Source organism: Tamandua tetradactyla, chromosome 3 (assembly GCF_023851605.1).
Source record: "Tamandua tetradactyla isolate mTamTet1 chromosome 3, mTamTet1.pri, whole genome shotgun sequence".
NCBI lineage: Eukaryota > Metazoa > Chordata > Mammalia > Pilosa > Myrmecophagidae > Tamandua > Tamandua tetradactyla.
This window is the reverse complement of record NC_135329.1, coordinates 131,026,420-131,039,867: the sequence shown is the minus strand read 5'-3', so window position 1 is coordinate 131,039,867 and position 13,448 is coordinate 131,026,420. Positions and strand designations below refer to the sequence as shown.

General features: G+C 36.5%; 1 protein-coding gene across 9 annotated transcripts in view; it reads left to right on the top strand.

Annotated features, from left to right (window-relative positions):
• Positions 1–13,448, top strand: part of RBMS1 (RNA binding motif single stranded interacting protein 1) — a 247,943-nt gene that overhangs the window by 196,840 nt on the left and 37,655 nt on the right. For all 9 annotated transcript variants that reach the window (XM_077153984.1, XM_077153986.1, XM_077153983.1 and 6 more), the window contains one exon: positions 2,162–2,253. In XM_077153984.1, the coding sequence (XP_077010099.1) occupies positions 2,162–2,253 (92 nt within the window). The remainder of the gene's footprint in view (positions 1–2,161; positions 2,254–13,448) is intronic.

Genomic DNA, 13,448 nt, shown 5'->3' with positions numbered 1-13,448 from the left:
GGAGGGAAAAATCCAGGGTGCAAGAGAAATATAACTATTCCAGGTACCAAAATCTGATGAGAATCCTCCTGGGGATCCTCAGTGTGAGGGCGCTATGTTATGTAGTGAATCTTATCTTCTAAAAACATCTTTATATGTTTTTCTATAATGAATCTCAAAGAAGTTGTAAATTTTATTTAGTCTTATATTCATTTGAAAAATAATATAGATGGAAAAGGAAAGCGCAAAATTGCCAGCTTACCTGTTGTGTTTGTCTTCAGCAAATATTTATGAAATGGTTATGGTGTGGTAGGCATCGGGAAAGGCCAGAAAAGGATATAAACATCATTTGTTACAATTGTTAATGAATTTATCTTAATAAGAAAATAACAGCTAAAATAATATTTATTGGACCTTATGTAAATAGTGTCTCCAGGTAAAATGACATCAAAATTGAGACCATCTGTTTATTGTAATTTGTTTACAGTAGCAAAATTGAGGGGGGAGCATAATATCCTTCAGTGAGATTGTGGCTAAATTTATTTTGATACAGTGTTTCAAATGTTTGATACAGTGTTAATAAATGCTGGATGTTCATTATGACCTGTTAAAATTGTGTTTGGCATTAAAATATGTAAGGGAGTGAGAGACACGGGCACACTCCCTTACATATGTGTCTCCAAGGAGTGTTAGCATTAGCACCTGCAGAAGATTTCTAAATAACACCCAAAATATGTTTAACTTAATTTCTAACCTGGCAGTTGAGTAGCAGTCTCTCCTTTGAAAGGATCAGTTCTCTTCCTTTTCTCTCCAACCTGACTATTTCTCTTCATTGTTTCAATCAAATTAAGCTTTATGCAGTCTAATTTTAAGTACTACAAGGAAGTTGCTTCTTGTTTAAGCTTTAAAATTCATCTCTTCTGAAACATCTGTTTCTGTAATTGATAGTCGACTCCTTTTCATTAAAACTTATTTTGCTACCAGGCAATATTTTGGGTGCTATTGTTGCAAAACTGACCTTTGTCTAAGTCTGAGATTTCTGTTTGGTTTCATTGATATATGTATTTGGCTGTTTTAACACTAGTACCATACTGTCTAAATTACTAATTTTTAAAATAATATCTGTAAATAAATTATAGAGCTAGCCCCTCTTCTATATAACTTCCAGGCAGTACTTTTTTTTTCCAAAATATTTTTACTCAATTAAAGCTTATTTTATAATACTTAGGCTTGAGTTCCAAGAAAAATTGTGTTGGTATTTTACCTGGTACCCCTAATATTTAAGAAGTATACTAAGTGTAATTTAACCTTTACTCTATAACTTGAGTCATAACAGTGAAAAATCAGTGATTGTCCCATATAATAATGGCCATAGGGTTGTTTAATTTTATGCTGTTCATTTTATAGTTTTTCTCTTATTATTTATTATTGGTTTTCACTTATAGGTGTCATCCATATACTTATTTTGTGGCAGCCTACCATCGCCTCTACCCCTTTTTTTCTGATTTCCTGCTTTTGATGTGTTGTGGCCTGAGAAAATAGATTACCAGCTAAACTGTTTGTGAAGCCATGGGTAAATAGGCTTTGAATCAAGGCCTCTCTTAGGCGGTTGTATGTTTTCTTTTCTTTCTGTACTTTTTTTTTGTGAACTGATGAAAGCTATTTTGGGTATCTAGCAACATTTTTCCCCCTTCTCTGCTCTGAGAGGAGATGATGAGCTGTGTTTAATTTTAATTATCTGATTTGAAAAGTAAGAATAAGTGCAATTGTTTTGTTTCCATCATTAGTAAGCATAATAGGATTGTACTCTTTTTTTAACCAGATCATTTAAAATGCTGTTTCCTCGAAGTCACCCCCCACCCCTTTTTTTTTGAGTTGGTAACCTAGACATTATTTTTGCAGTTAGTACAAGACACCTGAAAAGGAGATGTTGAAGATGGAAAAGGTGGTTGTTTTTTAATTTCTCTTTGAAGGGAGCCTTCTCCAGCCTTTAATAACTGGACTGCTGCTGCTAAGGCTCTGGGTCTGTCAGGCCGTTAGGATTTTCAAATCAGAAACAAAATAGAATCATTCTTTTAGTGTCTAAACAGTTTTCAAATCAGAAACAAAATAGAATCATTCTTTTAGTCTCTTAACAGTTATAAAATAAAGGCTTAAAATCTAACTGTGTTTTGAATTTCAGGTTATGGTTTTGTCGACTTTGACAGTCCTGCTGCAGCTCAGAAGGCTGTGTCTGCCCTGAAGGCCAGTGGGGTTCAAGCTCAAATGGCAAAGGTGAGTTGAGAGCAGAGCCACTTATGTTCCGCAGCCTTGGTGTTAAAGCCTGGCACCCCTGCTTTTCCAGTCACGGTTACTTGAGAGCACTTGTTCCTTATCTCCACATCCTCCAGTAGCTGTTGTGCCTCAGTCTATTCCTCATAACTTCACATGTGCAGAAGAATTTTTAAATATATAAGCATACCAATAATAAATCATGCAATTCCACAAGTAAATCAAGAAACACCACTGATTTTCTTAAGTCATCACATATTCGTGGGTCTTTGGGAGCTGTAACTGGTGTGTGTGTGTGTGTGTTTTCATTTCAGGGCTTAAGAAATTAATATTGTTTAGACACTTCCAAAGATAATTGTGGGTAGAATGCCCTATTTTAAAAGAACAACAAAATACTTTATATAACTAGCACATATATATGCTTTATACAAATGTAATATGACAGATTTTAAAGCATATGTAAACTAGAGATGCTGTTTATTCTGTGCAATAGGTGGGCATATTTGGATATTGGTTATGATGAGATATAAATCTTCTGTGCTTCAGTAGTTCTCCAGTAACTTTATTCGACCTTTTTTCTGATGAGCTTTTAGCATTCTAGATGAGGAGTATTGATGGAGAATGCCCCCAGATGAAAAATATTCTTGAATGTTCCAGGATTATAAAATGGAGCCCATGTTTCATGCTTATTGTATTTATTAGTACACTACACATGGATATTACTTACTGTAAGAAATTATGTTTTCCTTATATACTTTTTACTTATGCTGGTTTTTCCTTTTAATATTTTTACCTGTAAAATATTTCCCATACAACTGTAGGACCAAATTACTTTCATAATTTATGAAAGTAAACCAAGTTGACCAATTGATCATTGGCTCCTTTCCTGTAAGGTTTTCATCATCACAGACATTTTAAGATGCTTCGTCCTTTCTTTCAAGAGTAATGATGCCTTAGAGCAGATTTGATGAACTTGGAGGAGTTGTGGTATATGTCATGTGATATGTCACCAGTTCAGATGAAATCTTAATTTAAAAGTTGAAGGGTCCTCAGATTGTCTAGTCCCATCCTCTTGCTTTCAAATAGGCAATCTTTTTTTAAAAATTTATTTATTAATTTAAAAAAATCAACAAATGAAATAAAAATTAGCATAGATAATCAGTAATTCACAATATCATCACTTGTTTGCATGTTCATCATTTCTTAGAACATTTGCATCCATTCAGAAAAAGAAATAAAAAGACAATAGAAAAAGGAATAAAATGAAAACAGAAAAAATATATTTATACCTACCATACCCCCTACACCTCGCTTTCACTGATCACTAGCATTTCAGACTAAATTTATTTTAACATTTGTTCCCCCTATTATTTATTTTTATTCTATATATTCTACTCGTCTGTTGACAAGGTAGATAAAAGGAGCATCAGACACAAGGTTTTCACAATCACACAGTCACATTGTGAAAGCTATATCGTTATTCAATCATCTTCAAGAAACATGGCTACTGGAACACAGCTCTATTTTCAGGTAGTTCCCTCCAGCCTCTCCCTTACATCTTGAATAACAAGGTGATATCTACTCAATGCGTAAGAATAACCTCCAGGTTAACCTCTTGACTCTGTTTGAAAACTGTCAGCCATTGACACTTTGTCTCATTTCACTCTTCCCCCTTTTGGTCGAGAAGGTTTCCTCAATCCCCTGATGCTGAGTCTCAGCTCATTCTAGGATTTCTGTCCCACGTTGCCAGGAAGGTCCACACCCCTGGGAGTCATGTCCCATGTAGACAGGGGGAGGGTGGTGAGATTGCTTGTTGTGTTGGCTGGAGAGAGAAGCCACATCTGAGCAACAAAAGAGCTCTCCTGGGGGTGATTGTTAGGCTTAAATTTTAAGTGGACTTGACCTATCCTTTGTGGGGTTAAGTTTCATATGAACAAACCCCAAGACTGGGGGCTCAGCCTGTAGCTTTGGTTGTCCACACTGCTTGTGAGAATATAAAAAATTCAACTTGGGGAAGTTGAATTTCTCCCCATTCTCACCATTCCCCCAAGGGGGCTTTGCAAATACTTTTCCACTCACTGATCGAATCACTCTGGGATTCATCAAGGCATCACTCTGGGCAAGCCAACAAAATCTCATGTCCTACCTGAGATTCCAAGTACTTATGGCATTCAATCAAACTATCTACATAAGTTGTATTAGGAAATGCTCTAGGCAAAATAGAAATTTTGTAACTAATAAACATTTTTTGCTTTAGTCTCACACAGAAGGTGACATTTTAAAATATTAATTACCATCTATTTTCAGCACCCTGCAGTAATGACATTCCTTTGTTCTTCCTCATCCAAAAACATTTTTAAAATTTGTACATTTAGTCTCTATTACACTCTAGGCATTTCTAGATTATACCATCTCAATCTTTAACATCTATCTTTCTTTCTGATTTCATTTATGCCCCCAGACCTCCTCCCTCTATCATTCTCACATGCAGCTTCATTCAGTGTTTTAAAAAAATTGTATTGCAATTAGGTAGTATTGCGCTGTCCATTTCTGGGTTTTTACATTCAGTCCTGTTGCACAGTCTGTATCCCTTTAGCTCCAGTTACCCAATGTCTTACCCTATTTCTATCTCCTGATGGTCTCTGTTACCAACGAAATATTCCAAGTTTATTCACTAATGTCAGTTCATATCAGTGAGAACATACAGTATTTGTCCTTTTGTTTCTGGCTAATCTCACTCACCATAATGTCCTCAAGGTCCATCTATGTTGTTACAAACTTCATAACTTTATTCTGTCTTAGAGCTGCATAATATTCCATCGTATGTATATACCACAGTTTGTTTAGCCACTTGTCTGTTGATGGACATTTGGGCTGTTTCCATCTCTTTGCAGTTGTAAATAATGCTGCTATAAACACTGGTGTGCAAATGTCCGTCTGTGTCTTTGCCCTTAAGTCCTCTGAGTAGATACCTAGCAATGGTATTGCCAGGTCATATGGCAATCCTATATTGAGCTTTTTGAGGAACCGCCAAACTGCCTTCCACAGCAGTTGCACCATCAAATAGGCAATCTTTTTAATAAGAAGCACTAAGATTCAGAGAGAAGAGCAACCCTCTGAAAGGCATGCATCAGTAAGTGGATATTATCATTACTCATTACATCCATGACTTGTTTATTGGCCCTGGAATCATGATTGATTAAGTTGATATTTATGTCCCTTTTTTTAATTGTTCCAATGTAAGCTTGGGTTATATCATAATATAGTACCTATAGTTATTAAAATATTTGTGTAACTATAAAGAATTTTTTTCCCACCTTTGGTCCTACAGTTGTTATGGAAAATATTTTCTAGCCTGGGAACCAACAATTTGATACTTTGAAATTTCTTTCCAAAAGATTGATAATTTTATATTATCTGGCTTCTTGAGGTACAGGGAAAAATAATTTTGCTCTCCTCTGCCATTTCTAAATAGTGACACATGATAAGCATTCACATTTCTTTTGGAAACAAGGTTTAAGGAAATTAAAGGACTGTCAGGTAGAGATAAGTTACCTGCTCAGACCTTATGAACAGGTATGCAGCTCCTTAAACTCCAGAGTATAAAGTTAAACAGAAACTTTTATTACTAAGCACCATGAATTTGTAAAATATTTCTCCAGTATAGAGTAATTCCTTGTGGAATTGTTGAAAGACAGTGATTCTTGAGCTTTTAAATGTATGTATTTTGAATATACAATACCACTTTGCATGATGATTTGCAGACTGTTAGATCTGGTCTGTAAACAATGGGTGGCCATTACTTAAGCAGTACTGTTAAGATGCAGTAAGTGAACAACTATTCTGTCCTCCCTTCTTTCCATTCTAACTCACTCTATAAAGATCCTATTTTCTCCTCCCTTGAATAAGATCTTGGCTGGGTCCCATGGCTTTTCTGACTGCTCTTAGATAATAAAAAAGTTCTCCAGTCATTTTGCTCATTTCAGGTTTTACTAGTTAATGATTTCCTTGATAGAAGGCTGCTTGATTTTTCATATCCAAGCTTCATGAAATACACGTCTCTCAAAACATGTTCAGCTGTTTCTATATAAGAAAAATTTTTATTTACATTATCCAAACTCAATACCATATTTTAAATAAAATGATATAAGGGGAAAGACTTAAGTTACATTCCAAATACAGTTTATAGAATGCCAGAATTATGTACTGAGGTTTTAAAAACTGTGCTAAGAGTCAAGTAAAGAGATTGATGTCTCAGACATTTCTATTGCTAAGAGATATATCCAGTCTACCAAGTAGCTATTTGTTGACAAGTATATTGATTATTTGACAATCAGGAAACAATGTTTTGAAGGTTTCCTCCCACTTGTTATATGTGTGTGTATGTGTATTAACACATGCATGTATATGCAACTGATATATTTAATTACATTTTAGGAAATTGTTAAGAATGAGATTAATATTTAATTACATTTTAAGAAGTAGGTTGGGGGTTGTGATTGATAGTATAATACATTTTAAGTTTTCCTGTGTCAAATAATGCTTCTGATTAACACTTGGACATGGAGTGTCCGATTTTTCAAGAATAGATTACTTGATGTAAAGTGTGTGATGCCTGTAATTTAAATGTCCAGTCTTCTTTATCTGAGAAACGTTTAAGCATCATGTACTATTAAAACTTTCCTGGGGAAGATGCCAAGATGACGGCTTAGAGAGGTGTGGAATTTAGTTCATTCTCCAGAAAAGCTACTAAATAACCAGGAACAGTATAGAACAGCTCCTGGGTCCACGTCAGTGACCAGACACACAGAGTACCCCAGTCTGGACCAGCTGGACTGCTTGTGAGCCCCCCCAGAACTGTGAGTTCCCCAAGCCATGGTGGCTGATGGCTGGCGCCCTGCCCCCACAGACTGCTTCCCAGAGGGGAAAGGAAAAGGACTTTATCATCAGCAGGGGCTGAGTGCGACTAACCTTCAAGTGTTGAATTAATTCACAAATTCTGAGTATGAAAAATAGGCCCCCAGCTCAGGTGAACCTGATCAAAGTGGACGTTGCTTATTTTTGCCCCGGTGCCAAGGGGGCAGGGCCAACAGAAAAAGAATAAAAAAGAAACGGGTTTTCGTGGCTGTGTTTCTACAGCTTGACTGCCTTTGGATAGAGCAGCAGGGCTTCTCAGGCTGCAACTGCCCAGGCATAGGCAGAAACAAGCTTGTTTGAGGGCTTGTCTGGAGCTTGTGCCTCCCCCAGGGCAGAGGGGAGGCCCAACTCAGGTGGAATCCCTCCCTCAAGGAAGTTAGACCCCAGGGCTTGGTAATTTGAAGCCATTAAAACCAGCCTACAACCTCTCCTCTGTCTCCACCACGCCCCCAGCTGGGAGAGTCTGCCAAAGCTAAAGGTACCACATCATCTTAAGCTAGTGGGACCTGCAGGCAGACAAGCACCACATACTGGGCAGGATAAGAAAAACAGAGCCCAGAGACTTCACAGGAAAGTCTTTCAACCTGCTGGGTCTCACCATCAGGGAAAACTGACACAGGTGATTCTTCTATAGTAACAGGAGGCCAGTTTGGTCTGGGAAAATCCGTCTGGGGTCTATAATACCTAAGTAGACCCTCCTAAGGGTTGGGGGGGGGGGGGAAGGCACCATACAGACAGGGCAAGGGACAAGAAAATAAGAACTGAAATATTCTCCTCTGTTAAACAAAACCTAAGCTAGAGGTCCAGAAAAAGCTGAACTGAATAAAGAACAGACAGACAACAAAATCATCTAGTAAGAAAATCCTAGGTAAAAGAAGTGAAAATAATCTCCAGAATAAACTAATTAAGGTAATTAAATGCCTAGACGCCAGCAAAAAATAACAAATCACACTAGGAAAATTGAAGATACGGCCCAGTCAAAGGAACAAACCAGCAATTCAAAGGAGATACAGGAGCTGAAACAATTAATTCAGAATATACAAAAAGACATGAAAAACCTCATCAAAAATCAAATCAATGAATTGAGGGAGGATATAAAGAAGGCAAGGAATGAACAAAAAGAAGAAATTGAAGGTCTGAAAACACAAATCCAGAATTTATGGGAATGAAAGGCTTAATAGAAGAGATGAAAAAAACAGTGGAAACCTACAATGTTAGATTTCAAGAGACAGGAGATAGGATTAGTGAACTGAAGGATGGAACATCTGATATCTGACAAGCAAAAGAAAATATAGGGGAAAAAATGGAAAAATATGAGCAGGGACTCAGGGAATTGAATGACAATATGACAATATGAAGTGCATGAATATATGTGTTGTGGGTGTCCCAGAAAGAGAAGAGAAGGGAAAAGGAGGAGAAAAACTAATGGAGGAAATTATCACTGAAAATTCCCCACCTCTTATGAAAGACTTAAAATTACAGATCCAAGAAGTGCAGCATACCCCAAAGAGAATAGATCCAAATGCATGTACTCCAAGACACTTACTAGTCAGAATGTCAGAGGTCAAAGAGATAGAGAGGATCTTGAAAGCACCAAGAGAAAAGCAATCTATTACATACAAGGGAAGCCCAATAAGACTATGCGTCGATTTCTCAGCAGAAGCCATGAAGGTGAGAAGACAGTGAGATGATATATTTAAATTACTAAAAGAGAAAAACTGCCAACCAGGAATTCTATATCTAGCAAAATTGTGCTTCAAAAATAGAGAAAAATTAAAACAATTTCAGACAAAAATCACTGAGAGAATTTGTGACCAAGAGGCCGAATCTCAAGAACTACTAAAGGGAGCACCAGAGGCAGATGCAAAAAGTCAGGAGAGAGAAGTTTGGAGAAGAGTGTAGAAAGAAAGACTATCAGTAAAGGTAAAAAGAAGAAAATAGATATGACATATAAAAGACAAAATGGTACAAGAAAGTACTACCCGTGCAGCAATAACACTAAATGTTAATGGATTGAACTCCCCAATCAAAAAACATAGACTGGCAGAATGGATTAAAAAACAGGACCCATCTATATGTTGTCTACAGGAAACGCATCTTAGACCCAAGGATAAATGTAGGTTGAAAGTGAAAGGTTGGGAAAAGATATTTCATGCAAATAACAATCAGAAAAGAGCATGAGTAGCTATACTAATATCCAACAAATTAGACTACAAATGTAAAACAGTTAAAAGAGACAAAGAAAGGGCCACGATGGCTCAGCAGGCAAGAATGGTTGCCTGCCATGCCAGAGGACCTGGGTTCGATTCCCGGTGCCTGCCCATGTAAGAAAAAAAAAAAGAGACAAAGAAGGACACTATGTATTAATAAAAGGAACAATTCAACAAGAAGACATAACAATCATAAATACTAATGCTCTGAGCCAGAATGCTCCAAAATACATGAGGCCGACACTGATAACACTGAAAAGGGAAAATAGACACATCTACCATAATAGTTGGAGACTCCAATTCCACACTCTCATCAATGGACAGCACATCTAGACAGAGGATCAATAAAGAAACAGAGAATTTGAATAATACAATAAATGAGCTAGACTTAACAGACATTTATAGACCATTACACCCCACAACAGCAGGATACACCCTTTTCTCAAGTCCTCATGGATCATTCTCAAGGATAGACCCTATGCTGGGTCACAAAGCAAGTGTCAGTAAATATAAAAAGACTTACAAAACACTTTCTCAGATCATAAAGAAATGAAGTTGGAAATCAATAATAGGCAGAGGGCCATAAAATTCCAAATATGTGGAGGCTCAACAACACACTTTTAAACTACCAGTGGGTCAAGGAAGAAATTACAAGAGAAATCGGTAAATATCTCAAAGCACAACAAACATATCAAAACTTATGGATGCAGCAAAGGCAATGCTAAGAAGGAAATTTATTGCCCTAAATGCCTATGTCAAAAAAGAAGAAAGGGCAAAAATAGAGAAATTAACTGTCCAATTGGAAGAAGTAGAGAAAGAACAGCAAACTAACCCCAAAGCTTGCAAAAGGAAAGAAATAACAAAGATTAGAGCAGAAATCAATGAAATTGAGAACATGAAAACAATTGAGATAGTCAGCAAAACCAGAAGCTGATTCTATGATAAAATCAATAAGATTGATGGACCCTTAGCAAGATTGACAAAAAGAGAAAGAGAGAGGATGCAAACAAATAAGATCAGAAATGGAAGAGGAAACATAACCACTGACCCCACAGAAATAAAGGAAATAATGACAGGATACCATGAACAACTTTATGCTAATAAATACAACAATGTAGATGAAGTGGACAACTTTCTAGAAAGTCATGAACAACCAACTTTGACTCGAGAAGAAATAGATGACTTCAACAAACCAATCACAAGAAAAGAAATTGAATCAGTCATTAAGAAGCTCCCCAAAAAGAAAAGTTCAGGACCAGATGGCTTCACATGTGAATTCTACCAAACATTCAAGAAAGAATTAATACCAATCCTGCTCAAACTCTTCAAAAAAATTGAACAGGAGGGAAAGCTACCTAACTCATTCTACGAAGCCAGCATCACCCTCATACCAAAGCCAGACAAAGATATTACAAAAAAAAACTACAGACCAATCTCTCTATTGAATGTAGATGCAAAAATCCTCAACAAAATTCTAGCAAATCGAATCCAGCAACACATTTAAAGAATTATACATCATGACCAAGTAGGATTCATCCTAGGTATGCAAGGATGGTTCAATATAAGAAAATCAATTAATGTAATACACGATATCAATGAATCAAAGCAGAAAAACCACATGATCCATCTCGATTGATGCAGAAAAGGCATTTGACAAAATTCAACATCCTTTCCTGTTGAAAACACTTCAAAGGATAGGAATAGAAAGGAACCTCCTCAAAATGATAAAGGAAATATACGAAAAACCCACAGCCAACATCATCCTCAATGGGGAAACACTGAAAACTTTCCCCCTAAGATCAGAAACAAGACAAGGATGTCCACTATCACCACTATTATTCAACATTGTGTTGGAAGTTCTAGCTAGAGCAGTTAGACAAGAAAAAGAAATACAAGGCATCAAAATTGGAAGGGAAGAAGTAAAACTCTCACTGTTTGCAGATGATATGATACTGTATGTTAAAAACACTGGAAAATCCACAGCAAAACTACTAGAGCTGATAAATGAGTACAGCAAAGTGGCAGGTTACAAGATCAACATTCAAAAATCTGTAGTGTTTCTATACGCTAGTAATGAACAATCTGAGGGGGAAATTAAGAAATGAATTCCATTTACAATTGCAAACAAAAGAATAAATTATTTAGGAATAAATTTAAGGATACAAAAGACCTGTACAAAGCAAAGTACAAGAAACTGTTAAAAGAAATCACAGAAGATCTAAACAGATGGAAGGGCATACCGTGTTCATGGATTTGAAGACTAAATATAGTTAAGATGTCACTTCTACTTAAACTGATTTACAGAGTCAATGCAATACCAATTCAAATCCCACAAACTTACTTTTCAGAAATAGAAAAACCAATAACCAAATTTATCTGGAACGGCAGGGTGCCCCAATTAGCTAAAAGTATCCTGAGAAAAAAAAAATGAAGTCGGAGGTCTCATGCTACCTGACTTTAAGGTGTATTATGAAGCTACAGTGGTCAAAACAGCATGATACTGGCATAAAGGTAGATATACTGACCAGTGGGATAGAATAGAGTATTCAGATATAGACCCTCTCATCTGTGGACAATTGATCTTTGATAAAGCAGTCAAGCCAACTCACTTGGGACAGAACAGTCTCTTCAATAAATGGTGCCTAGAAACTGGATATCCACATGCAAAAGAATGAAAGAGGACCCATATTTCACATCCTATACAAAAATTAACTCAAAATGGATCAAAGACCTAAACATTAGATCTAAGACCATAAAACTTTTAGAAGAAAATGTAGGGAAATATCTTATAAATCATATCATTGGAGGTGGTTTTATAGACCTTACACCTAAAGCAAGTGCACTGAAGAAAGAAAGAAAGAAATGGGAGCTCCTCAAAATTAAACACTTTTGTGCATCAAAGAACTTCATCAAGAAAGTAAAAAGACAACCTACACAATGGGAGACAATATTTGGAAACAACATATCAGATAAAGGTCTAGTATCCAGAACTTATAAAGAGATTTTCAACTCAACAACAAAAAGACAGCCAATCCAATTACAAAATGGGAAAAAGACTTGAACAGACACTTCTCAGAAGAAGAAATACAAATGGCCAAAATGCACGTGAAGAGATACTCAGTGTCCCTGGCCATTAGAGAAATGGAAATCAAAACCACAATGAGATATCATCTCACACCCACCAGAATGGCCATTATCAACAAAACAGAAAATGACAAGTGCTGGAGAGGATGTGGAGAAAGAGGCACACTTATTCACTGTTGGTGGGAATGTCAGATGGTACAACCACTGTGGAAGGCAGTTTGGTGGTTCCTCAAAAAGCTGAATATAGAATTGCCATATGACCCAGCAATACCATTGCTAGGTATCTACTCAAAGGACTTAAGGGCAAAGACACAAACGGACATTTGCACACCAATGTTTATAGCAGCATTATTTACAATTGCAAGGAGATGGAAACAGCCAAAATGTCCATCAACAGACGAGTGGCTAAACAAACTGTGGTATATACATACGATGGAATATTATGCAGCTTTAAGACAGAATAAACTTATGAAGTATGTAACAACATGGATGGACCTTAAGAACATTATGCTGAGTGAGACTAGCCAAAAACTAAAGGACAAATACTATATGGTCTCACTGATATGAACTGACATTAGTGAATAAACTTGGAATATTTTGTTTAGAACAGAGACCATCAGGAGATAGAAATAGGGTAAGATATTGGGTAATTGGAGCTGAAGGGATACAGACTGTGCAACAGGACTGGATACAAAAATTCAGAAATGGACAGCACAATACTACCTAACTGTAATGTAATTATGTTCTAACACTGAATGAAGCTGCATGTGAGAATGATAGAGGGAGGACGGCTGGGGACATATTGAAATCAGAAAGATAGATGTTAAAGATTGAGATGGTGCAATCTAGGAATGCCTAGAGTGTATAATAACAGTGAAATGTACAAGGTACAATTTTAAAAATGTTTTTGCGTGAGGAAGAACAAAGGAATGTCATTACTGCAGGGTGCTGAAAATAGGTAGTAATTAATATTTTAAAATGTCGCCT